This window comes from Syngnathus typhle, linkage group LG1 (assembly GCF_033458585.1).
Source record: "Syngnathus typhle isolate RoL2023-S1 ecotype Sweden linkage group LG1, RoL_Styp_1.0, whole genome shotgun sequence".
NCBI lineage: Eukaryota > Metazoa > Chordata > Actinopteri > Syngnathiformes > Syngnathidae > Syngnathus > Syngnathus typhle.
The window spans coordinates 24,466,959-24,494,710 of record NC_083738.1 but is presented as its reverse complement, the minus strand read 5'-3'; the positions used below and the strand labels follow the sequence as shown (position 1 = coordinate 24,494,710).

Below are 27,752 nucleotides of genomic sequence, written 5' to 3'. Positions count from 1 at the left end.
GATTTGGACCCGGATCTGAAGACCCCAGAGCTCTGCTTGGTTTAAAGCACTGGCAAGGTACAGACGGTTATACTGAAAGAAGCAGCCAGCCTGACTGATGTCATTCAGAGGCCCCGCCCCTTAAAGACACACACAACATTACATGCAAGTTCAGCCAACTTTCCGTTGCGTTTCGGTCACCGGATGTACTGGTACAGAAGTGAGGTTCTTCACCTGGCATGTTGAATTATCATTTCTTTTTTCAATATGTGTCACCTTAATATTCATCTCACTGCGGTTGTTGTAAAAATATGGCTGCCCACTAAAGCTGCCCCTTCCCCCTCCTCCTCCCGGAATGAGATTAAAATGGGCCTACGGACCGGCGAATCCCAAGGGGCCCTTCTTGGCTTTGGAAGATAAATCAAGCATCAGCGGCCAGATAGGGAGCGGCGTGGTTTGTTGGCAAGAATAGAAAAATTCATCGCGGAAATCGTAAATCATTAGATGGGCAGGCCCCAGCGAATAAGCCTCAGCCGCCAAACAAATCGATTGCGCATTCCGCTGCCTCCTTCCTGTACAGGTGCTCCCTAGAGTTTGGATTTACATGCACATAACGGGGAAGTCGCAGCCCCGACGAAGGATTCAAATGAGGCGGATCCCATGCATATTAGATCCAGCGGGTTGTTCTTTTGTTTTTGTGCATAGTGGAAAATTGTCATTATGGTGCTGTGAAAGCAGAGTATACACTATTTTTGCTCACACGAGAGAAAGAATAGAAGATGGAAACGTAGAGGTTTCTTTTGGTTTGATGTATTAGTATATTTTTTTGTCTCATATATTTTTTATTAATATGGCAATATTTCTGACGAGTGTATTTTGTATATAATATAATATAATATAATATAATATAATATAATATAATATAATATAATATAATATAATATAATATAATATAATATAATATAATATAATATAATATAATATAATATAATATAATATAATATAATATAATATAATATAATATAATATAATATAATATAATATAATAATTGTATACTTTTTTTCACAATTTACCTAACTAGTATATTCTATTTTATAATTTGCTATTGATCATATTTTTTATTTTAGTCTAACATTATTTGCTTGAATTGTTTTCTAATCATTTAGCAGTTTCTCTGTCTGTAGTTTTAACCACTATTTTTATACTTTTCCAAACTATAATAATGACATGAACTTCTACAACTAAGAAAGAAACAAGCATCTTACAAATAAAAATAAATATTTGAGGCCCATTGATAGCGCTACCAAACGAAAGCATGTTAATATCGACGTACGGTGCACATCAAATGCTCATGCGCCATTTTTAGTTGTGTTGTTTTATATTTTGTGGATGGATATCATGCTACAGTATATTAACTTGTGCCTATTTCAAAGTCCCTCCAGAGGCCCGTGTTCCAATTCTGCAAGCTTATCTCCCGTCGCACAAAATTAGAGAGCAGGATGCAAACATCTTATGAAAGCCACTAATCTGCACCAGTGGTTGAGAAGGATTAGGCTTGTCTACGGTCCAAAAAAAAATAAATACAAACAAACAAAATAAAGCAAATCTATAAGACAAGTCGGATTTTGCGGCACGCTGCTTATTCTAAAAATGGTTGCTTGAAACCAAAATGGCTGACTTTGTGTGCATTTTTTATAGCATTGCATGTAGGAAACCGACATCGTTATTGTTTCTATTATATTTGTGTTGCAGTGATGATGTCATCATGTCTGTGTTTTGGATGTTCTCAAATATTTTTAGCTGATCTTTCCTCATTTTTGTACGTAGTATAAAAACTGGCCCCGATGTAAAACCTTTGGAGAAACATCTCCGTAATTGATGCGAACCTTTTAAATCCTTGCTGTCAGAGAGTAGCGCAAGAGTTGTACTTGTAACGCTAAGTTGTGTGTCTGTGTGCGTGTGCGGTGCGCCAGGAGACAGGTGGAATGAGAGAAGATGGATGCGGCGGCTTGCAGCTGGGAAAGATAATGAATGAAGTAGACCGTGGGTGGCGAAGACCATCACTAAAAGCGTAATGGCTCCCCACAGAGGGACGAGGATATTGACCCGTCCGTCACTTTTCTTCCCCTCCGCCCGCCCGCCCGCCCGGCCTCGCTCCCTCCTTTTCAAATAAATACAATTCCTCACAAGCGTCCGCACGCCGCAGCGGAGACACAACACAAACAGAAAACTTAAAGAGACAAGCAAGGCTGCTTTTCGTTTACTCGTTTTGAAACGTCAGTTCGACACTTTTGACGGATGGGCAAACAAACATGGCGGGACCACCCGTGCTGTGACAGCAACATCAAACTGTTTGTATGCTGTAAATATAGTTTGGCTGTTGCTTTACGTGTAGCCGCGGTGGCTATTTATTTGTTTATTATTATTTATTTTTTATTTTTGTATTATTTTTTATATTTTTATTAAAAATTTTATTTTTATTTGAAAAAAATCAAGGTGATAAACCATTATAAAATTTGTACAAATTTCTATGAGCTCTTCATCTCATTCACTGGTATCCCAGTTACAAAATGAACGTTGACGTCTATAGCCGTCAATGGTAGTGAACGAGTTAGTGAGTGACATCATACATTTTCCTGCCTAGCCCAATCCGATTACGAATACGCGGCGGGCACCTGAAAAACATTTCCCAAATATTTCTGAAAAAAATCATTTACGATTAAATACAGAAAGGGAAGTTATGTTTAATACTAATTTCATTTCAACATTGTTTTATTTGTAAATTGGGGCTACTGTTCAAGAGTTTTTGCTCAAGGGTACTTGCTAGCTGCGGGGGTTGCCGTGGTAACCCGCCAATGACAATGTTAGCAGTCTAATAAGAACCTTGAGTTTGAGTTCCTTACATACAAAAATAAAAAATGAAAGAGCAAACAACATTTGACATGGTCACAGCAAGGCCATGATGTCATAGAGTGCACTCTTTTTTTCTTTTCCTTTTTTATTCTTTATTGCTCAAAAGGTTTTAGTTGCAGGGTTTTGTTAAGAGGGACAACTTTGGTGTAATTTTAATTTTTTTGCCACGTTGCAGACTACAATAATTCGTCTGGACCATCCGTGTAAATTTTATTTCGTAATTGTCCCACTCATAATGGATGCACGACCCACTCATGATGAGTCTGCAACGAGCCGTTTGAGAATCACTGGTGGAGAGCTGCACTGGGCGATTACAGCGATTACAGTTTGTGCTTACATGCAGCTCTGCTCCTCGGTGCTGCCTTGCCGCTTGTCAGCTGGCGGCCTCCGCTCTAATCTGCCCGACGACAGAATAGGAACGGTTGGGAAAGCTAGTCGAGTGTGTACATGAAAAAGAGATGGACTGCGGCCAAACCTTGGGGGGATATTCAAGATGGCCATGTAATCCAGAGCTGACGCCATATGACGTCAAGCAATGGCGGCGGTACGTTTTCTCCTTTGTGACCCTCTTTGTAGTCGATTTAACACGACAAAAACTTTTTTTGGTCTCGTTTTTAGAGGTACGCCATGTTTAGAAGAGTCAAGCATTTGTTGTGATACACGGTGATTTCATTTGAAAGCGACCCGATGCTGACAATTAAAAAAAAAAAAAAAAAGAATATTCCGGTCTATGACAATTAAAAAAAAAAAAAAAAAAACATTCCTATATATCCGATTTGTGTCTCCTTAAAAAAAAAAAAAAAAAAAAAAAACTAGACAATTAAGGGTAGGTATCCCGTTCAAAGAGCTAACCGATTGTTCGTCATGACTTTTTTAAAAAAACATTTTGGTGTAGAAAAGCTGCCCAAAGCCAACCAAAAAGAAAACCATTCCGCCCAGATCTCATAGTCGGTACCGACTAAAGCGCTACGGTGGCGGCGATAAAGGGGATTGTGCATGTAGGTCAAGATGAAGGCTTCTGGATTAAAGTGCGCAATCATCCCGTCGGATACACATCATGTTGTTTAATCCCTCAAGAGGAACTTATTACAAACTGTGATTGCATTTGGTCCCAGCTTAGCAACAAGGAGAAAATACGGACATGACATCCCGCCACCATCGTCTGAGCTCGATGGCCCTCGGCTTTCATTGGCTTCTGTTTGTCAAAGGTCTAACTGGAGTCCACTCCAGTCCAAATGGGATGTGAGGCCACCACTAACTGTAATTGTCTCTCACTCACAATGAGCTTGAGCCCTTGTTTACTTGACGGGCATTTACTGCTCGGGAATGAACTCCTCAGGAGGATGGACCGAGGCGAGGCCGAGGCCGAGGGGAGGGGCGGGGTGGGGGCGACTCTAGCTTAGCTTCACGGACCCATAAACTGAGACACTTGACCGACCATATCTCATTACTGTCTTGAAATTAGATGGGCTCACCCCACCTCCTTTTCTTTTGCACGTCTCTCATCGGTTCGATTGATTAACGGGCAGCCAATCAATGTTAATTAAGGTGTAGAGAATCCTTTAATTGTGCGCTATGAATCATTGTGTCAGAGCCCTCGCCTTGACCTTCGCAAGCGGCCGTCACTCGGAAGGGAAATAAATACCGTTCTGTATGTTGCGAGATAATCACGAGCTGCAAACGAGTATAGATTTGAAAGAGGCCCATCTCGGAGGATTGATACAAACAGAAATGAGCTCGGTTCTGGTTAGGAGGAGGAATTATTGTGAACCTGCAAAAGATGACAATCTTTCAATTGTACTAATCGTTATTTTGTGGAACAGAAAATCGATTTGGATTTCGTTGCTTCCGTTGTCACGCCAGTGAGAAAATCTGATTTGAGACTCTATCAAGAATACCCGACAGATTAACGGGCATCTAGCATTTTATTTATTTTTTTTAATCCAGGCTCGATTGCGATGCGACGAACATCGGAATCATATGACTTCATCTGGTTCTTATTGTTGTGTGTTTCAGATGCAATAACCGGACGCAGTGCGCCGTGGTGGCCGGACCAGACGTATTTCCAGACCCCTGCCCGGGAACGTATAAATATCTGGAAGTCCAATATGAATGTGTGCCATACAGTATGTATTCTCTCATTTCCTCTGCACAACGGGAAGTTTTAATGAGCTCGCAATCGTGTCATACGTTATCACCGTGGAAGCGGAAATGGTTACCCACAGATATTCTCTTCAGTTTTGCTTCTTCCCTTGCCGTTATCAGGAACATTTGTATATCCACTGGAGGTCAGATATATACATGTACCTCGTTTTTATCTCAGCGACGGTTCTGAAGAAAGAAAAATGATCTGCTCCATTTTGATTTACCAATGGAGTTTTGTGCTTTTGTTTTGAACCCGTGTCGGTTGCGTATTGCCTCCCTAGTGCACTTTCCAGATTAGTAAGACTCCCTTCCGACTAAAGTGATGTGACCACCCTTTACGAAGCCTCGTAAACATGTCCGACGGACGGCACCTGTCCGCCCCTCTCACATTGACTTCCCCCGTCTATTCTCCTCCAGCCTTATTAAAAAGCTTAACGTTCGCCGAAGCTACTCCTCCCCAAGGCCGAGCCCTGGAAGAGGTCAACGCTTCTGCGAGTGACCTCCGCAGTGTTCTCGCTCAGCCATAATGAAGTTCTAACATCTCCTCAGTGGGCCTTCAAATCTGCTAACACGCTACGGATGGAAAATGTTGGCCTATCGCAACCTTGCTCCGATGTGGATTTCTTAGCTGCCTCGTTCATGTTACGACAAATCGCCATACGCAATAGAGCATCGGCATAACTATTGGATGAGAGAAAGCTCCGCCTCTATTTTCACAGACACTCGTATAATTAGTTCACGGTTGTCCAATTCAGTTGCGTTCGGCCTTGTTTCCGTGTCCATCCTGTTCTTGTCTGACAAAACCTGAAATCAGGAGTCTGACGTTAAATCACAATCAATTTTCCTATTTTTTTTCCCTGACTTCATTATTTCCAACTAATGAGTTTTTAATCCATTCTGATAATAATAATAATAAAAATATAATAATAATAATAATAATAATAATAATACTAACCACCTAGTAGCTCTCCAGTGCAATAAGAAGAGCGTAGTGGGTTGGCACGGGGGAGACGGCACCTGCTACCATTTGCTAGCCTTCTGTGCTGGCAGGTGAAAGCACAAAATTGATTTCCCCGCACATGGCGATCGCTTGCAATGCAGCCGGGGCTCTAATGCGACGGGATTTGCTCAGCCGATGATTCGGTAGTCACACCTTTGCCAAATGCGGAATCCTACGTGACACAAGAGGGGGACACAGGTGGTCTTTCTCCTTGCTTCTTTGTAACCCCTGTCTTGTGTTTGGAAGACAAACATCGTAAATGTGAATTTTCATTCAGTGTGAAGAATCTTTTCTCTGCTTCAGCTCGAGTTGAATTTTTTGTTTCACGGGGAGAGTACACCTCGGACCTAAAATCTGCATTCACATTGTTTAAGCAGCAGTTCTCAAATGAACTCGGATTAATTGTACTTTTGCCGAAAAATGGAATGTTAAATGGAGTGCACTTATAGAGCGCTTTGTACGCCATGTGTTTTACAAAGCATTTTACCAAACCTCGAAATTTACCAAAACTGTACACGTCAATCGACGAAAAGGTTTTGCTTTTGGGTTTAAAATAACTTTAACCTCCAGGATTCCTCATCGCACACTGACCAACAGCAGAATCCAGAGTGTTTTTTTAGCTTTTGGTAAAGTTTTAAATCTACCTGTGCTAGCTAGCGCTAAGCTAACTTGGAAGGGTTTGCCTCTTTGGTACAACGTCCAAGTTTGCAAACATCCTCTGTGTTAGGATGGCGTCAGAAGCCAACAACAAAGTAACGGCATTTGTTTTCACTGCTATTTTGCATATCCACTCAGGTTACCATCGATTTGTGCCCAGCCCAAGAGTACAGTTCTTTTGTCGGTAAAAAATGTTTTCAATGCTTGTCTATTTTAGTAGTTTAAATATATCCCATATTATGATGCCAAAGCAATTTGGATTCCTCCACTGAAGCCTTATTGATGTATTTAGAATGCAGTTACTGTACGTTTTTTGCTCCGGTTCCCATTACTCCACGCACAAATGCTTTTTTAATTTGGACTGTCCTTGGTTCTGCTTCCCGCCGTCGTCGGGCTCAGCATGGGCTCCGTAGCTGGGCCACCGCCAAATCGTCAGAGCGGCATTCTGCATTGTCAAGGTTATAAAAGCAGCGGAGTAGAGCCGTCGAGAAAATACTCGGCCAATGCACAAGGAAATCAGACGGGGGGGGGGGGGGGTTCTGAAAGAATAAAACGGTCGCCGAGATGGAGATGAGAAACTAGCATGGAAGGCATCGTCCTCATCCTAAGGCGCATGCTATTCAAAGCCCCGTAATCTGCGTCATTAATTAAAAAGCTGATGGGACGGCGTTAAGGCCTTCGCCACTCCTCGCTTGGAAGAAAAGAAATATGGCCGCCGTTCCCGCCATGAATCTCTATTAGCCGCTAATGATGCCGCGCTGACGTCTTCGCCGTCATGGGTGCGAAATTGGCTAGCGTTAATTATTCACCCTGAAATCTGTACTGCGAACGCGACGGGGTTGGTGCTCTCGAGCCCGTTGTAGCTCGGGAACAAAGTCGATACTGAACATTTCCGTGTGAAAACTTCATATGCACTGGATTAATTTGACCACCTCAGAATTTGATTGTTCAAGTGTTTAATATTTTCTTTCAATTTGCATGATTTGCTATTCTGGAATAAGGAGCTGAATGGAAAAAATCACAACAGGGGCTAGAGCCATAAAGATTTCCAAGGACATCCACCTCGGGATTGAGATTACACAATATGTCGATATTGCTTTTAATGAGTCACAAGAATACATTTTGTAGAAAAAGTTTCCATTTTAAGATAATACTGTGATTTTTCCTTCAAAAAAGTGTCTCTCGTAACATTTTCCTCAGTTATTTAAAGCCCCGCTTTTTCATTAGTTTGAAATACAACTCGTGGCTTTGAAAATGTGCGCAAATGGCGTGAAATGATTTTTTTTTTTTTTGCTCGTTTGTTCCGCTGTAACAAAGTGCTTTTTTTTTGGATGACTGTTGATGATCACTTCATTAATTTTTGTCCCTGTCTTCTCTCTTTCTCTCCCCTTTAATGCCGACATGAAGAAGTGGAGCAAAAAGGTAACTAAATGCTAACAATTGTCTTTTTTTATTTATTTTTTTTCTACCTCTTCACTTCTGGGTGAATTTTGTGATTTGATGACATTGGATTTCACCCGCATTCTATTCTATTCATTTATTTTTTAATTTTCTTATTTAATGAATTGCATATTTGGGCTTTCATACTCGGTCATTTTTGTATATATTAAGAAAATTCCATTCATTGGGCGAATCCCTCTTCAGTTTATCCAAGCTCAGCCTTATCAGCTGCATACTATTAAAGCTACAGCTATATAAGGGTGATCAATAGCTTGTCCAATAAAGTGTCAGCATTTTTTGATTATAGCCCTAACATGATGATGGCTATAACCTTCAGGGACCGGCTAATCAATAGAGGAGACAGATCATAGTCGCCATATTCATACCTTATCAGCAGAAACGGCTTGAAAGAAGTGCAGAGCGGGTAAACAAGAGTCCAATGAATGGCATCATTGCGTGCTATGCTTCCACATTTGTTTTGCAGTGTGTGTTGTCTTAAAGGGACATCGACTCATGTTCGAAGCAGTCGCAAATGTTAGCTTCTGGTTCGGACCAAATCTGTAGGACGAGTTGGAAATGGCAAATTAGCCTAGCATGTTGCTACGCTGTGGCTAGGCCCTGTCAGAAATCTATGTAGCCTCAGTAAAACATATTTGTTTTCGACAGTCAATTGTGCCTGAAAATATCAGACTCCCTGTGTTTTACCAAATCTAATTTGAGTACCGTATTTTCCGGACTATAAGGCGCACCGGACTATAAGGCGCACCTTCAATGAATGGCCCATTTTAAAACTTTGTCCTTATATAAGGCGCACCATTAATGCATCATGTCAGATTTTTAATCCAAATCAAATCATTCTCCATTTTATCTTTTCTATTTCAACTTCATACGCAACAAATTACTGACAAAATAATGATTCATATACTTTTTGATTCATGATTCACAGTCTTCAGCGGGCCACTTATGATTGATTTCATGACACAATGCTTCGGGCCAGTTTAAATTTAGGAATTTGGGCCGTATATAAGGCGCACCGGACTATAAGGCGCACTATTGAGAAAATTTTAGGTTTTTAGGTGCGCCTTATAGTCCGGAAAATACGGTAAATATGGTTTGGAATTTGGGAAAGCCATCAAAATGTTGATTGAACACTTGGATCTTCATTAGCTTTAGCAAAAGAGATGACGATTCAGTTGGAACCCAGATCCAGTCATCCATCAGTGCACATGGTAGTTTAACTGGTACCATTATAAGGGGCAACTCTCACCTGGAGCCAAAAAGTTGGCGAACCTTAAATAACGGAGAGATGGTAGGGCAAATGCTTCACCGTTACCTGCCAATGTAACTCTGTACTTGTTTTTCCCCATTTTTGGCTCCTCAGTATTCCTGTGCCCAGGGCTTCTGCGTAGGGTATACCAGAGCGAGCACCTCTTCGAATCGGACCACCAGTCTGGCGCGTGGTGCAAGGACCCCCTCCAAGCCTCGGATAAGATCTACTACATGCCCTGGACGCCCTATCGCACGGACACGTTGACCGAATACTCCTCCAAGGAGGACTTTGTCGCCGGCAGGCCGACGACGACCTATAAGCTCCCGCATCGCGTGGACGGCACGGGCTTCGTGGTGTACGACGGCGCGCTTTTCTTCAATAAGGAGCGCACGCGTAACATCGTCAAGTTCGACCTGCGGACTCGTATCAAGAGCGGCGAGGCCATCATCGCCAACGCCAACTATCACGATACCTCGCCGTACCGCTGGGGGGGGAAATCCGACATCGACCTGGCGGTGGACGAGAACGGCTTGTGGGTGATCTATGCTACCGAGCAGAACAACGGGCGCATGGTCATCAGCCAGCTCAACCCGTACACGTTGCGCGTCGAGGGCACGTGGGACACGGCGTACGATAAGCGCTCGGCGTCCAACGCCTTCATGATCTGCGGAGTCCTCTACGTGGTCAAGTCGGTGTACGAGGACGACGATAACGAAGCCACGGGGAACAAGATCGACTACATCTACAACACGGAGCTGAGCAAAGACGGCTTCCTCGATATTCCGTTTCCCAACTCGTATCAGTACATCGCAGCCGTGGATTATAATCCCAGAGACAATCTGCTTTACGTTTGGAACAATTATCACGTGGTCAAGTACTCTCTAGACTTCGGCGTGCTGGACAACCGACTCGGTAAGTTGACTTTTCATATTTTGTTACACTGAAAAGCTTGAGGAGCAACTCTCCACACTTGACTTTATTTGCAGGAACACTTCAGTTAGTGCTGCTGTTTTGGTTTGCCACGGGGATAAGATTCAGGTTCAGCATCTTTGTGAACAGTACTGCCATGATGCTAACAAAAAAAGGATTTTGTTGTTGCAACTTTCCTCTTGTTTGGCAGTTTTTATCCCAAATTCCCTTCTTAACCCAACCCTTCCATTTTTGATCAGGGCTTTGGACTCACTTTAAGTACCTAAACCCTAAACCCTAATCTCGAACCTCTTCTGTAGACTGACTGACTGAAGAAAAGATGAACTTGAGTGGATTATAATTGTTGTTTTTGCACACAGAAACCACATCCCATATTTCGAACACCCTGCACGGATGTCATTGTTAGTATTCCAATGATGTAATTGGCACGTTGGCATAGCCATGCACAAAAAAACACCATCTTGAAGGAATGGCTCCTAAACAGAACAGTAGGTCTTTTTTAAAATATTCTCCACTCCTCGGTGTGAAGTCGCTACCTGCTGATTTGGAGCTCCGTCCGAAATATTTTCTTCCTCCCCCAGATGTACGGCGTCCCGCTGCGGTAATCAATTCATATATTCCGTGACCGCGCTAACCGCGTTTGCTTTGGCCGACACACATCCAGCCATAATATAATTTGTTGTGCTTAATAAGAGGGAGCTTGTGTGTTTCTCCTTTTATTGGATACGAGTTGCTGTGCAAAATCGGCCGCCCTCCAGACAAGCGGCATGAATAGCGGTAGTAAAACGTCAGTGCTCGTGGACAGATGGAGCACAAATTGAAATGCGGGGCTCACAAAAAAAAAAAAAAAAAAGCCAGAGTACATGAAAAAAGCCCTCCAGTGTAATAAAGCAGCTGTTGGATCATCTTCCTGACCATGCATGTAAACGTCACATTTTCTTGCAGAGAACAAAAACGTAATCAGCAAAACATTTTTGTTGTATTTGGCATCGATTTGAGGGAGGTGTTGATTTTCTGACGCACCTCGCACTGGTTCGAGGATGTGTTCACAACTTTAGCTCCTTGGTTGTCATCCCCAAGACCTGAACTTTACCCTAACTGTAATCCAAACCTAACCAAACCCAAACCTAATTTAAGACCAAACAAAAATCCTAACCCCGAGTTTAACCTCAAACTGAATCCACCTCTGTCTCCGTAGACTGGACTGGTACTATTCAAGGAAAGATTCTCCCTAACCTTTAGATATGACAATTAGTAATTAAATAATCAATTCATTTAAAGGGGGAAGATGATTTATTTATTGATTTATATAATGAATTAATTTATTCATCATAGCACATTTAAAGCCTGGGATCTACCCGGTAACTCGGGAACGATTGAATCTGGATTTTTAGTTCAGAGAGTCCACGTGCATGAAGAAACCGTATTAGTATGTCGCAAATCTGCAAGGGCAAGAAAATGCATTATGAAGTTACTTGAGCAGAGTCGTTAAAGAGCAGTAACAAAGACCTTTTATTTATTTTCTTATTTTATTGTTTCCCTCTGTCCTCGTCTTTCACATATTATAGCTTTTTACTGACTTTTATTGGTTCAGTGTAATATTTTTACGGCAGCCAGTTATTTAGCACACTATAAATGTATGCTTTTTAATCTGCTGGGATTCATGAGAGGCAAAAAAAAAGCCAACATTTCATTATACAACGCTGCAACTTTCTCAATTTTGGAGATTACGTCTTGTATTTCCCAAGATGGCGGTTAGCGTGAGAAACAAGCTAGAGGTTGGTTGCATTTGTCTCATGACATATATGTAAACGAGCATGGAATTATTTTTTTGCAGGCATTTCATGCAAACTGTGATTCACTTCCATTTCAGATTATGATTTGATTCAATTTCATCTGATATAATTCAGATATATGTATATATATATTTTTTTACACTCCATTTTTTCTACTCTTCTCACTTCTACTGCACAAGACGTATTTTTGCAATTTTTTATTGGTATTTTTGAACGAATCCCAAAACTGTTTGGGCAATGTGCGACCCAGTGCGTGGGTCCAAGATGTTTGCGCACAGTCCGTGTCAAAGATCCATTTACTGTCTGGCCTTTTTTGTACGTTTGCCACATGTTGCCATCTGGCAGCAACCTCACGCCAGACGCCGCGCCCCGCAGGCTCTTGGAGGGGAACGCGTGCCCGAAACACTCCATGTTTTGGCTCGGCCGCCCACTAAACTGATTAAGAGCGTCTAAGCGATAAAAACACCAGGCTTGGCAAGAGTGCGTTTGGGAGATAATCGGCGCGCGACTCAAGTGCTCTGATGTTGTCTGGTGTGTGCCGTCATTGCAGACCCTCAAGAACGTCCTCACGCCCACCCACGCGCCGTTTTTTTTTTCCCTTCCCTTGACCGTACAGCATCAAGACAGAGCTAGTTTAAATCACTTAAGCCAATAGAGGCCTCTCGTTTGATTCTGAGGCTTAGCAATGTAGGCTACTCGCTCATCTGCACATTAATAGATGCTCAACTCACTGCAGTCGGCGCTAATAAATGCACCACGCCACGATTTGAAATCCTCCTACAAACGCTTTATTTGTAAACAACTTGAATTCCCCCTTCCATCTGCATAGTTACCAAAATGTACATTTTAACAACGGTCTTATCAGAAAATGGTTCGCTATCTTGTTTCTCATTCTCCTACGTCTCCCCCTCGCCGCCTGACCTCCATTAAATGCCCTCTCAAGTCCCGGGACGAGAGCTTGGCAATGAGAAATTAATTGGCAAACAATGCACGGCTCCCCTCTATTATGGTTCTCATCATGTTAGATGATATCAGAGCATTACTGGTTGTCTGGCTGCATAATTGAGCCACCGCTTCCATAGCAACTGATGGATAACAACACAAAGAAATAATAACAATAATTCATAGGCTTGGTGTCAGGGCAATCTAATTGGGAACCGACTCGGTTCAGGGATCCGCGGGCCGTGACGTGACATGACTGATCTTGCCTGCAGATATAATGCAGCAGGTCCCCGTTCATCACGGGAGGTTCTGGAATGTAACCCGGCGAAGTATAGTGTTGGGCTTATCAAATATGTTTAGCATCAGGTATTCTTAGTGATCAATCCATCAATTATTCAAGTAATTGCATATAAATTAATTCTGGTGAGTGACGTGGGAGGTAATGAGAGTGTCGGGTTGGCTGTTGTTAGCGCAGGTTAGCTAGGCGTAACTTGTGGCCATGAGCTTTTTTTTTTTTTCTTAACGTTTGTTCAGTAAAGTAATTGAAAGTGGACTCGCAGTTGTGTCCATCCTTGACCCCATCTGTGAAGAGACTACAATTCGTTATAACTAGCGATGCTAGGCTATATTAAATTAGCTTGAATTGTATGGGTTCATAGATATGCTGTTTTGTAACTCGGTTATTTTGGGACTTGATCCCAAAACTTTGGACGTTTTCTGTCTTTGACGCACTTTTTCCTCATGGCTTGCGCTTTAGAACTGCACGAGTGTTCGTCAACATTAGTCCGTATATTTTTATAGATGTAGCGCCTTTCGTAGGAGCAAAGGCTGCTTAACAAAATTTCAAGTGGTCATAAAAAATGTACGTGTTTGTGTGTGTGTTGCTGTTTTTCAAATACACGCGTTGGTGAACAGATGGTGCTCGAGGAGTTTCTTCGAAAAATGTCCAGGGGAACGGCCCGATGGATTTTTAGTACCATTGTGTGTGACCCCGGCAAATCTAACTTGGAGTGCACTCAAAGTAGAACGTAGAAACTAAGATCCCATTAAGCAGACGTTAAACAGGAAGCAAATTGAGGAGAGAGAAAAAAAAGGTTAATGGATGACATCACACATCAACTATCCAATCTTCTCGGATGTGTTTGAAAGTGCAGGTTGCAGGTGCAACTATGCATAAAGGTCGAAATACTCAAACGAGGAGGTAATTGGGTTCAGCACAAGGCTCACTTTTCCAGTCTAATTCCTCGCTAGCACCGAAAGCCATTTTCGGGCCCCGTTTGATCTGCAAAACTTTCGGCGAGTCACACATAGCGGATTGGTTAGGTAATGCCGCCTCTTACTCCCGGAGCCGAACGGAGCCGGCTTATCTAATTGCGCGAGCCGAGGGCCTTGGGATAGCAAGCGACGGGGCTAATTAGCTCGCTTTGAAATGAAGCGCAAAGCTCCGTGTGGAGGCGGGCTATGAAGCTCATTTGTTTTGTGTGCGTTTTTTTTTTATTTTTAATTATTGTTCTTGTAAATGTTGCCATTAAAGGAGGGTAGAAATGATCAGAGGACTCTCAATGACACAATTAGACAGCATGTGGAGTCTTTTTATCCAATTCCACGGTGGTTGAACCTCGACTGGTCGAACTCAATTTTGTCAAGATTATAAAAAAACTGCCATTCTAATTTTTCCCATTCCGCCATAGCAGGGGTCACCAATTATATTGTCAGAAGACCAGAATTTCTCCGGACACTCACCAAGGGGTCCACACCCCCAAATAAAAAAATTAAATTAAATTTAAAAAATCTTTGGGGCATAACGTTATTATTTTGTCACAAAACGAGACATTTTTAGCCTTTATGTTTTCAGTAGTTGATTTTTCTACATGATATTTTCTGTTTTATCCTCATAATTATGGAATCCAGCCACGGGCCGAATTGGACCGCTTGGCGAGTTGGATAGGGCCCGAGGGCCGCCAGTTGATAATCATTCCTTATGGGAACCTTGCATAGATTTCCCAAGGTGTGCCTTTTCCTTTTTTATGTTTTTGTTAGATGCGTTAAGAAAAAAACGCTTTCCTTTTTTAATACTCCCATTTTCATAACAATAATCATAAATAAACTCTGATATGTGCGAATGCCACGGCAATGTGAGAATAACAATAATTTGGGGGGGGGGCTGTGACATATAACTGTCTTGAATCTTTTCTTAATGAGAAGAAAGCCTCACGTTTATCTATAATACTAAACAGGTCGTCAGGAACGCAAATCATCCGCTCCAAAATGAGTTTCAGCTTTTGCCCTCAGGCCGACGGTTTAGGGCTCCTCGGAGGGGTACAAAAAGGCTTCAGGTTTCATTTATTCCAACGGCAATTTATTTACTTAACGGCAACTAGCTTTTAGTTTGCTCCTGTTTTTAATTACTATTGCTTATATTCACATCTGTGCCCTTTTTTTTGGTTGCTATTTAAAATACATTTGTGATGAGACATAAAAATGAACAATTACAAAAAAAAATGAAATGATATTTTTTTCTACATTCTGTCTCACAAGTAACACAAACACATTTTTCTCTATTTCCTGCATGGATTATTTGAAATTTCATTTCAATGTCCTCCGATTCTGAAATGACCCATTTACAGTACGTGAGCGCCACCGGCTCATTTCAATTACAGCCAAATTGATGCAGGGATACAGCTATTTACCGGGAGCCGGATGGGCTCCGTTTGAGGTCGTCATCACTCCTCCTGAAATGTAAATGCGCAATGGCCGCTCATGAATAATGGACTTATTGCAGAGACGCCGGCGGCGGGCACGCACTCGCCGGTGAGATGGATGCTCGTGGAATCTACACGCTGATGTCGTCAATGATGTTAAATGTTTGGGCTTTTTTATTAACGTCCCGGTGATGGGTGGTACTGTCAGGCTCCCCGTGGGATGATGGAGCTTCTTTGTGTGGGGGCTCCATTTGCGTTGCGCAGAGCTGGAGCATGTCTCACTGCGTCGGTCCACGTGAATTCTACCTGGAATTTCATCTTCATTGTCAACTTGTTGGAAACTTCTTAATTAATGAGATATAGGCTAACAAATATGAGGGTAATTAGACACCGGTTAGCTGATATATGCTACTAATTGGCCTAACTATGGTGGTAGCATTAGCATTAATTTTGTTGTTTTTTTTTATTACAAAAATGCAATTTAATATTACTAATAATACTTTAGGACAATATTACATAGTTAAGTCTATGGACTGCACTTTTGTTAAGCACATTTTGATAAGTTTGTAGCACCTGTGCACGTTTATTGCCGTTTACAAGATGGCAGATTGGCTCGGGTAAACAACGTCATTAGGTGGCACCTCCTGGAGTGGCCGTCACAGCCAGGAAATTGGGGGGGTCTCGCTTTGTCTTGAGTTTCCACAAATTGCCACATCCCGAGATGTGTTTAGACAACACAGCTGGAAGTGTGTTAGCTCTGCCAGCGGTGGTCTGGAGGAGCACTACCAATTTGGCTCACACATTATATATCCAATTTGAGCGCTTAATTGTACATCAATGTCGCCGCAATGTTGGATGTGGCAAAGTGGAGTTGCCTTATTGTTTTGCTGCTTAGAGATAAAGCAACTGTTTTATCAGTTTACGCCTACGAAAAAAGTTTGAAGAAGCCTCATGGTGTAGTATAATTTTTTGGTTATTTGTTCTTGACACTGAAATATTTTAAGTATTTAATGTATACCTAACAAAAACCTACCCTCACCCCCATCACCCCACATATCCCTATCCAGAGTCTTCGTCCTCCGTGATGATCTACATGGACACCACAACCACCAACACAAGGACCACGACTCGTCCCACCACCACCACTGTCACCTTCGCATCCGCCAGGACGGGCACCACCAAAATGACCACCACCACTTCAGTCACCTCATCAACGGGTCCTGGCGCACCCCCGAGAGCCCAGACGCCGGTGGGACACCTGGGAACGGGAGACGCCGAACGGTCACCAGCTTCCTCTCGGCTTCCCAACATTAGGGCGGACTACTGTAATCCTCTGGTTATGTTGGACATCACTTGGCCCAAAACCGCCCAGGGTGTGGTTGCTAAGATGCCCTGTCCTCCCGGGACCATAGGTGATGTCCATTTTCTTATATACACTTCATATCGTAAATTCAAGGTTATGATACATTTTAGCGAAATGTTAGCAAACTAGCTAGCTCATCACCTACCCAATATTTCAATCTCCGGTTAAGACACAGATGTCCCAAAAAATAGGAATCCAACACCAAATGTGGCGATAGCATGGTGGGGCAGAAGTTTGCTGTGCCCCACCGTACTAAGAAAGGAACTAGTTTACTCTGTTGTATTTTTTTTCTTACGCCGCTTAGATTCCCGTCCCCTGGCTTTCATGCATTGGCGTCCAATCCCCCCCCTCCATTATCTCATGAAGCCATCAAACATAAGTCTGCCCAAGGTGGACAGGGGAAGGAAATTATATGTCAATCAAAATGGATGCGCTAGCGCGCCATGTCTGAGCCAAGCAGCTGAATCTCGAGCGGCCAAGTACGAGCAAGGACACGCAGATGTCACACGACTCGGCTGGCTTTGTTTTCTTTTTGTTTTGCTTCTTCATTTGAATTCATTGCTTACAGAAAGCATTGAAAACGGTGAATTTTTTTGTAGCTGTTTTAATTTTGACTTGCGTTGTCTTTTTTTAATGTTTTTCCATTCTTTGATTATTGTTATTTCTTTGGTTCTTTTTTATTTTCAGAATTTTCGTTTTTTCCCTTTCTGCTTCGTTCACTTTTTTCTCTCTTTTTGATGATGACACTGTTGCTTTCTCCTTTTCTTTCCTTATGGTTTCATTTCTCCAAATTTGCTTCTTCTTGTCTTGCTATTTTTCTTCTTGCCTCAAGCGTTTGGTTTTGATGACAGTCTTGTTATTCCTCCTCCCTCAGGCGTGGCATCCTACTCGTGCGTAGGTCCCGAGGGCTACTGGGACCCTCAGGGGCCCAACTTCACCAACTGCACCTCCCCTTGGGTCAACATCATCAGCCACAAGGTATCCAAACACACTCAAGTGCTGTTAGCCCCGTTTAAGAAAGAAACGAAGCAGAATGCAAATCAAAGATACTCGGAGGACCTTAGATTTTCTCGCCTTTTTCCTCTTTTGTTTGGTCTTAATTGGTCAATTAATGTTATTGATTACCTGCAGGGATATCAAGGGATGCGATTGTGTGCGGGCACTCGAGCTTCTAATAAACAGCTCTGTGGTCGACTATCACCGTCGGAGTGAGCAAAATGATTTTTATCGCCATAGTGCCAAGCAAAATATGGCAGAAACAAAGCACCGATGCTCCAAATAATAAACATCTAAAAATATAAAGATATTACACTGAATTTAGGAAGAAACAGCTATCTATTTGACATGTTTATTTTCACACTTTTTTTGACTCAGTATTGATTTTGTGTTTTATTTGTCTACTGTTTTTATGTTATTTTACTTTTACCTGTGTTTGTCTGATTTTTACTTTATTTACAGCACTTTGCATGCAGCTGTGGTTGTTTTTAAAGTTGAATGGAAGTTATTGTTCTACAGCTAATTACTAAAGAACAAAAAAAAATCTTTTTTTTCTATTGGAAATCAGAGTTCTGCTTCTGTTGCTGTCACAGAACAAAAATACTCTGCCAAGATTCTCAGAAACGGTGAGCAATAAGTGCAACTCTGCTTAGAAAGTGGCCGCCAGTGAATGAATTAGTAAAGGAGCAGAATACGTTGTAATCATTCAGCTCACTCAAAGCAGATGGCGGTAAATTTAAAATGCATGGACTCAGCGAAAAAAAAACTCACTCGCTCGCTCCCGGAAGCGGCAACGTTTTTGTATATTACTTTCATAAAGGCGCTATCAAGGGAGATCCCTCACTAATAGTTTGCGACTCCATAATTGCGTGTGATATTGCCCCCAGTGTACACACTGCATTAATTGAGTTTACGGAAGCGACGAGTCGGCTAAACGTAAAGGCTAAACAGCATTCATTTGCCGGGGCCACGCGCTTCGATGTCGCCATTTGTCATCCGCAGCTGCCGTCAGGCAAAAGCCATTCATCCCCTGCAGGTGCGAAGCCACGCGCGCTTGCCCGCCATCGCTCATTGTTCCGCTGCTTGCTTGGCGTTTCAGTTGAAAGCGGGCGAGACGGCGGCGGTGATTGCCCGGGAACTGGCCGAGCAAACCAAGAGCAACCTGCAGCCCGGCGACATCGTGTACACGGTGAGGGCCATGGTGCAGCTGGTGGATCTCCTCGACGTCCAGTTGCGCAACCTCACGCCGGGCGGGAAGGACAGCGCGGCGCGGAGTCTCAACAAGGTATTCCAACTACACTGGTCGGACTCTTATTTATTTTCCTTGGGGGAGGGCGGGCATGGGATGGCCAAATATCTCAGGGGGTCTGCAAAACAGAAAATGCTTTTAAACATTCAATATATCTTCCCGACGGGGGACGGGAGGAAGTATGGAAAACAAATCCTGGAAAATACCCCAAAATATCTGGCTTGGCATCATGGGAAGCGTATTTCAGTGGGGGGGGCAGTTCCCCCGCGGCCCCCCCTCTAGTTCCGTCTGTGGTCTGTCACATTAGTGGCAATCCCGCAACCGGTGTGGAATCAGTTCTAGTGTCCCATTGATGACAAAGAAAATCAGGACTGTTCTCCCTCGTTGGTATTCCACCCCAGAAGCAGTAGCGAAGCGTTCCTATCGTTGGCCCACGCTCGCCATGATGGCCCGTTGATCCTGTGCATCGATTGGTCGTAGAGCCCGGCCGTAATTACTGCGTAGCTGCTGAGTGGCAAAAAAGCGAATTGCAATCGGCAGTGAAATTCAAATTGTCCGCCGTTAATTTGCTTGGGCGGCTTCGCTCAGAACAACACCTGTTCCGGACTCCAGACACAGATGTCCCGATTGAGATTTTTAGCATCAGCATAGGCAGGAATGAGGATTTTTATCACTGCCCGAGTCTCATTCTGCTCTGTTGCTAATGGAATGATGAGCAAACGACTCCAAAAAAAGTCGATTGGCTTTTGAATGGCTTTGATTCATACACTGTATGTACATTGGCAAACCTATTTAGCGGATGGAAACACTCCAGGCTTAAAGACTTGTGAGCGTAAGTCAGTGGGGGATGTCTGGTTGGCAACTTGGGTAACGTCTGTGAAGTTCCACCAGTTGATGCATGATGCATGGTGATGAATTTCTTCCGCTCGCCTGACAGACTTGACTTGCTCTGCTTACAATTGCCTTTTTCTCTGTTTGACAGCTGCAGAAAAGAGAGCGCTCCTGCCGCTTTTATGTGCAGGTAAGTGATTTTATTATTTTTTTCCCCCTTGTCATCCGTGTTGCCGGTCAATTCCACACGGAATTTTCCTCCAAAGCGTTTTCTTGGTCGTTGTCATCTGAAGTATACAGCATAGATTGATAATATCTGATTTGTAGTATGTCATTTATATTTTACGGCCATTTAAGTGCAGTTGTATAATTTACACACTTGACGATCTCTTGTGACATAGCAGTTGGGAATCGATTTTTTTTTTTTTTTTTTGGGAGTCTCATTCTTGACAGACTGATATGTCTCGCTAAACTCTATAAATTTGGTATGAATGGATTCCCTTTTCAATTTCATATCAGTCCAAATGATCTCATTTTTGTAGAGCTTTAGCGCCATTGATTTATTCGTCCAAGGTAACTCTCTAAAACCAGAGAGACGACTTGAGTAAGTAAGTCAACTCCGAAGTCAGCGAAAGTCCTGACATGTTTTGATTGGTCTTGATACATAATGAATGAGTGTCCCAATTTTGGGAAACCGTCTCGATCGCAACACTCAGCTATTTTGCAAGGCCGCTGGCAGATTGCGTGATTTGCTCCCCGCGGATGACATTTTTGCTGTCATCGTTTTTTTTTTTTCTTTTTTAGTTAGTAGATTACAGTTAAAGTTGTGCTTATTTATTGTGAAACCAAATGACAGTATGTTGGTATTTAATAGGGAATACCGTTTTTTTCCATGTATAATGCGCACCCTAAAAATGGCATGTTGATGCTGGAAAAAAGCCTGTACCCATGGATAATACGCACCCAAATTTTGACTCTTACATAAGTCCGTAAACGTAAAATTATTTCAGAAAAAAGATCATCTTTGGGAACAACCGGATGTTATTCTGCCGGTCAGTATCACTGCGCATGCGCTAGCAAACTCGATAGCGAAGAAATGTTTCGGATTTGTGGAGGGTACATTGTGACAGCAAACGAGCAGGTGATCGAGCAAGCGTCTGATACAAGAGCATTGTGTTCGTATGGAGCGTGTTTGAAGTGAACAGCAGAGAAGAAAGCGCATCTGTAATGGCGACCTCCGTATCATATCCGGATTGAAAAAAAAAAAAAAATTGTACCCATGTATAAGGCGCACCCAAGATTTTAGGACAATAAATTAGTTAAATTTTGCGCATTATACATGGAAAAAAACGGTAATTAATTGATTAATTAACCAAACTAATTTTCTTGTGATATTATTTTTTTATTTTATCTAGCTAATTGAATCTGTTCCCATTTTATTTTTTGGAGTTTTCAGTTCTATGGCGAGCCGTCAAACTTTGTTTTCTCATGACAGACATGCCCACCAAATCTCACGTTACCAAGTAAAAGCCGCTTCAAGGCCTGAAATCTAAAAAAAAATCTCAAAATGCGCTCCCAACAGTCATCAAAGCTCCGCGCTCCAAATTCATGTCGGAAATAACCCTAAAATGGCCGCTTTGAATCAAAATGGCAGACATTATCTGTGTTTTGCTCTTTCTTTTTGTGGGCTTACTCATAATAGACATGCCTACCAAATTCCATGCTGCTGAATGAAGCTAGCTTCCGGGGCTGAATTTTAAACCCATTGCAGAAAGCCGCGTGTGATGTCTCAGGCCGTGTATCACAGCCAATTTAATCCCAGTGAACATGACGCTTTGACAACATAATGATCACCTCACCGTGTTGTGTAGGAAAGCGCCCCTTTGATTGTTAGCAAACGTGGTGAAAATGGCGCCTGGAGGATATATTAATGGCGTCCAATTACGACGATTACGTCCGTCCGTGTTTTAGCGAGCACCTCCGAAAGCTTCCTTCCGTTTAGTCGCCTTGACGGGGAAGTTGAGGCTGCGGGCAAATTCCGCCGCAGAAGATGAAAAACATCTCATGCCTTAGTAGGAACCAAGCGAGTGTGACTTTGTAGGACCCAGGGAGGATTTTGAAGCCCCTCATTAAAGCAATACCTTTGTTGGCGAGGATGACCAGGGGGAGTGTCACGGCGGGGCGGCGTGACCTTCCAGGGAGGCTCGACGATAAAAGAAACGCGCCGCCAGCGCACCTCCCGTGAGTCAATTTGTCGGAAGATGAAGATATCCTCGTAAACAGAAATCTCGTCTGGCTTGCAATGTGAAAGTTCTGGCTGATTAATCTGAGTCTTAAAAGCGGGAGTCTTTTTTTTTATTCCCGTCGGTATGGTGTCGCCGTACATAACGTATTTATTTGACGGTGGATTTTAAACCACATTAGTATAGTTGTCCAGTATATCAATGGAGATATTCACATGAAAGATGTGGCGTGGAAATAAAAAACTCCTCCAGTGGATTTTCTCCATTTTGTTTTGTTTCTTAGTGGGGCGTTGAATAAATTGACATGGTGAAATCACGTCCGCACTCAAAACGGAGAATTCTGGGTACATTTTATCTGGGCGATCCACAAAAAATCAGTTTGAAACTTGTCATTTTAAAATAAAATCAAAAGAAATAAATCAACCCCCTAAAAGGAATTCCGAAATAGAAAAAAACTACTCTCAAGGACTCATCCTGTACAATGAGCCATAAGTCTGCCATTTTAGTTTGAAATCATGATTTTAAAAGTCATTTTGGCCATTTTGAGGGCATTGTTTTGAAAATCTTTTCCCCCATAGTTAGCGACACTCAGTAACATGTCATTTGGAAAAACACAAGTACACTCCGGGGGGGGAGAAAATCAGCAGGAAGTCTGCTAGTCACAGCCATTTTGAGCACATTTTGTTTTTTTCCGGGGGTCCTTCAATCAAGACCTTTTCCAGAAGATTTCAACATTCCGAAACGTATGAGTTTCCATCATATGGCATCAAAGTTAGTAACCTGACCTCAACGGCACTCGCTCATCCTAAAGACGAGAGCATCTCTGGTGTTGCCACGGCGATAATCCAGACAGCCTCTCGTAAAACAGAACAGGTAAAACCAAGGCTCAGGCGCTGTCTCGTCCAATTTAAGAGGACAGGGTCAATACGTGTACCCTCCCCTTTTTTTTGTCTTCTCGTTCCCTGTCCCTGTCAGAAATCGAGGATCCAACATCGGGGGGGGGAAGCGTTCCAGGGGGGGTGTAAGGGGAAGAGGATCAGAAATCAATTCCCCGGACCCCTGAGTTCATTTCATCAATCAGCGCGGCGCAGATAGGAGAGAACACAGCCCAGGACAACCTGGAGCGGCGCCAGGCAACTGGCTAATGTCTGTCTCATTTAAATGGGCCGCGCATTGCAGCGCTTCAAACCAGCTCATCAATCTTTGACTTCGACGTGAACATTTGCTCAAACTAAATATGATGCTCAGGCATCTTTTCAGGGACATGATGATGAAAATATTCGAAGCGACAGATATGCACCAGAATTAGTTCTTTGTCATTGAATTATCTTTATTAAATGGATTTATATTGATTTCATTTGACATATTTACTGCATTAGGTCTAATTGTTATTGTATTTATTTGTTCTTATTTTAATTGTATATTTCAGCTGTATTGTAAACCTATTTGGATTGTATTTTGTTTTAATTTATCTGAATGTTCTAAAATGATAACTATGAAATAATGAAACAATACATTTATTATATACTTTTAAAATTGTACACAAACAAACTTATTTTATTTATGGTATTATATTTAATTCATTTTAATGTGTTTTATTTGAACTGAAGCAAATACAATCGAAGCAAATCAATTAATATTCAATTTACTGAATCAAACTGGCAATGTCCGGTCTTAATGAAAATGCTGTTTGCATAACCATTACGCACTGCGGTAAATTTTATGCATGGCAACCAACACAAACTTGCGCTGTGCGTACATCATCTCCCATCTCAGGCATTTTTACTATTTTCTCTTGTGGAGAACAAAGGGGAGACAAATGTCAGCTGCCTGAAGGGGCGGTATTGAAAAAAAAAAAAAGCTTCTTTAATTGAGAACAACTCAACCTGCGCCTCTAGCACATAAGGTGTGATTGCAGCAAATGATGAATCATTACATCCGAATTGCAAAGGTGAGAGAGAAAGAGAGCGAGACAGAGAGAGAGAGAGAGAGAAAGGAGGCATAAAATAGAATTAGGAGGTTTTTAGACGTAGAAATGTATGATTTTAAAATATAAAAGCCTCCTTTCTAATAAATTCTCCAACCTCTAATATGCCCCTTTATTTAATTAAAAAAATATATGTTGTTATCTGTGTAAATTAAACTCAATATGGATATGATTCTAATTTCAAATGAGGAACTTGTAAAATAATAATAAATGATAATAATAAATGCCTAGCTCAAATACACCTTTTATTTTAATGCGACAGATAAATGAAATGATATACTGATAAAAGACTGATTCAAAATGTAATCCTCCTCTCGAATAAACATCTTGCCTACCATAAATGCAGTGAATTGTCTTGTACAGACTTTCGATTTTTTTAAACACTTTGGTGACAAAATCACTCCGGGCTGTTTTCGTTCACTGTTTTGATCAGGCAATCAGACTATTCTGCTTATTGCCTTTGACTTCATCAACGTTTTCAGCGTCGCTTCCCAAAGTAGCTTTCATAATGCTCTTTATTTAAAAAAAAAAAAAAAAAGTTCATTAAATGAATCTTTCCCCTCTTGTGCGTGCACTAAGTCGTTTTTGAAGATGAGCAAAGGGAACGGCAGAATCCTTTCTTCTCATCGCGTACAGTCGGTCTCCCCATTTGAATCAACGGCGTGCTCCGAACCAATTAGCATTCAATGCTCGGATATCGCCATTGGCATTTTTCAATCTTTAATGGCTCTTAATTTTTCATCTTGTCTTGCAAATGTTCCGGTGTGTTCCTCCGCTTTACCATTGTTGTCGGCGGATTAAAACGGGCTGTAATGGCCGCTCGCCGACGTTAATGAGCGGCAGAGGTTCTCGCTGGATAGTTACGCTAGTGGTAAATAGTCGCTACATCCGCGCAGCAACGTCGCGGCATTTTTCACCCGAGTGCTTTTTATGTGACGGGAATGTCGGCACGGAAGAAAATCCATCACGGCCATTAAAGACTCCCACCTACAGTCGCGTTTCGCAGGAAATCTTGTGAGCGGCCTTTGCCTGATTTGCAGCGTTTGTTGTTTTGTATTTAACGCAGAACAGAGTGCGTGCAATGATACTGCCCCCGGTGGCCAAGGCAGGAACTAATGATGCTCAACTGTTTATTTAGTTACAATCAAATTGTCACTTGTCTAATTCAGTCTTCACTGCTATTTCTTTCCATTTAAATATAAAAGCTTCTCGGGTATAGACTTCTGAAATTCCACACTTGCAGGCCATGGTGGAGACGGTGAACAATCTGCTCCAGCCGCAGACTCAGGCGGCGTGGCGCGAACTGAGTACGGGCGAGCAGCTGCGCGCCGCCACCACCTTGCTGGACACGGTCGAGCAGGGAGCCTTCGTTCTCGCCGACAACCTACTCAAGACCGACATCGTGCAGGAGAACACTGACAACATACGTGAGTATATTATTAGCCTGCCATTTTGGCATCTGCGTCATAAAAGTAAATGCTTCACCTCCAATTGGTCTTCTTGTAGACGGCTGATTACTTTCTTATTATTTTCCATGTTTGTAACGGCGAGCACTTTAATGTATTTCATCAACCATAGGTGTCAAACTCAAGGCCCGGGAGCCAGATGTGGACAAATTGTCAATACTAAAATTACTAATTGTCTTCACTTTTAGAAAAGAATGCTGGGAATTCTGAGTACCGTTCATCTTTTTAAAATATATAAAAGCTTCTAATTGTCTCTGATTTCAAAACGAGTTCTTCATCGGTTTATTGTGTAGCCCATACTGTCATAATGGCCCTCCGAAGCAAACTATGACTACGATGTGGCCCGCGACAAAAATGAGTTTGACACCCCTGGATGCTAACATTAAGTGCGTCTGCCTCAAATAAACTTTCAATGTTGTGATGAGGACAAACGTTTCCTCAAATATTTGACTCATCCAAATTATTCGCCAAGTATGTCGTACACTCATAAAAAATAAATGTCATCAGGTGTTATTATGAGGACCAGTACACGCTAAAGATATTTCCTCAAACATTCCAAGCCCCAATTAGTCACCGGGTGTTACTTCTAATTCCACTCCAGTCGAATAAACGTCTCTGTCTAATAGAATATATCTCACTGTGAGTGATCATTTCCTCTGTGAAAATAATACTTTGTAAGTTTCAACCTAGAATCTTCGAGCGAGGGTAAATTAGCATCACCTACCGAGTTTTAAGCCCCCCCGCTACCATGGCAACCTAAAAATATAAAATATAGGTCTTGTGGCTCGTAAGGAAGCGGCAGTGAGGCGAATTAATAAAATGGATTTTATTATATCCGCCGCACAATTCATCTGGGTATTAGGGCGAATCCAGGTTCGTTCCGAAGGTGAACGAAACGACAGCGCCTCAACCCGGGGGAGACTTTACAGCTCGCGGCGGTACGCTTGTTAATTACGCGCGGGCGACATGTTTACTAGGCCTCGCCTCTCTTGTTTGCGCTGTACCGCGCCTTCTATAACCAGAATAAGGTGGCCCAGTTAAGCATGGTGATGACTGGGACTCGTTATCGATCCCCTTTTTAGAAACGAACGTCCTTTGTCTGCCTCTTTGGTGTGCTTATCTCGCCCACAGATTCTTACAGATTAGCGTTCGCGCCTAAAGCATTTTTACGTAACTGCGAGGGAGCTGGTGCCGAACAGAGACGCTTACAAAAGTCGCGAGTGGAAGGCATAGATTTGAGCGAATTGTTAAGTCTCAATGTCCTATGTTACAGTAATAAATAGACGCCAACCTCCCTCAAGTAGATTTCATTATCGGTATTCATGATGATCAATGTTCTGGGTTGCCTTATATAATTGATGGTTAATTGTGTGTATAGAATTGGAAGTTGCCCGGATGAGCACAGACGGGAATTTGCCTGACCTGCAATTCCCCCAAACGGGCGGACAGGGCAGCTCCATCCAACTGTCGGCCAACACGCTAAAGCAGCATGGAAGAAACGGCAAGTACCTTTAGCCTGTTTTGTCCTTTTTCGATTACCGTATTTTCCGGACTATAAGGCGCACCTAAAAACCTAAAATTTTCTCAAAAGCTGACAGTGCGCCTTATAGTCCGGTGCGCCTTATATATGGACCAAATCTCTAAATTCAAACTGGCCCGAAGCATTGTGTCGTGAAATCAATCATAAGTGGCCCGCTGAAGATTATGAATCATGAATAAAAAAGACTATGGATCATTATTTTGTGATTATAAAGTAATTTGTTGCGTCTGAAGTTGAAATAAAAAAGATGAAATGGAGAATGATTTGATTTGGATTAAAAATCCGACATGATGCATTAATGG

General features: G+C 42.3%; 1 protein-coding gene across 1 annotated transcript in view; it reads left to right on the top strand.

Moving 5' to 3' along the window:
• LOC133155266 (adhesion G protein-coupled receptor L3-like) overlaps positions 1 to 27,752 on the top strand; it is a 100,129-nt gene that overhangs the window by 48,424 nt on the left and 23,953 nt on the right. Inside the window, exons 6-14 of the mRNA XM_061280449.1 lie at positions 4,910 to 5,019; positions 8,103 to 8,116; positions 9,507 to 10,317; positions 16,843 to 17,187; positions 18,013 to 18,116; positions 19,234 to 19,419; positions 20,366 to 20,404; positions 25,688 to 25,871; positions 27,289 to 27,411. Of these exons, the coding sequence (XP_061136433.1) occupies positions 4,910 to 5,019; positions 8,103 to 8,116; positions 9,507 to 10,317; positions 16,843 to 17,187; positions 18,013 to 18,116; positions 19,234 to 19,419; positions 20,366 to 20,404; positions 25,688 to 25,871; positions 27,289 to 27,411 (1,916 nt within the window). The remainder of the gene's footprint in view (positions 1 to 4,909; positions 5,020 to 8,102; positions 8,117 to 9,506; positions 10,318 to 16,842; positions 17,188 to 18,012; positions 18,117 to 19,233; positions 19,420 to 20,365; positions 20,405 to 25,687; positions 25,872 to 27,288; positions 27,412 to 27,752) is intronic.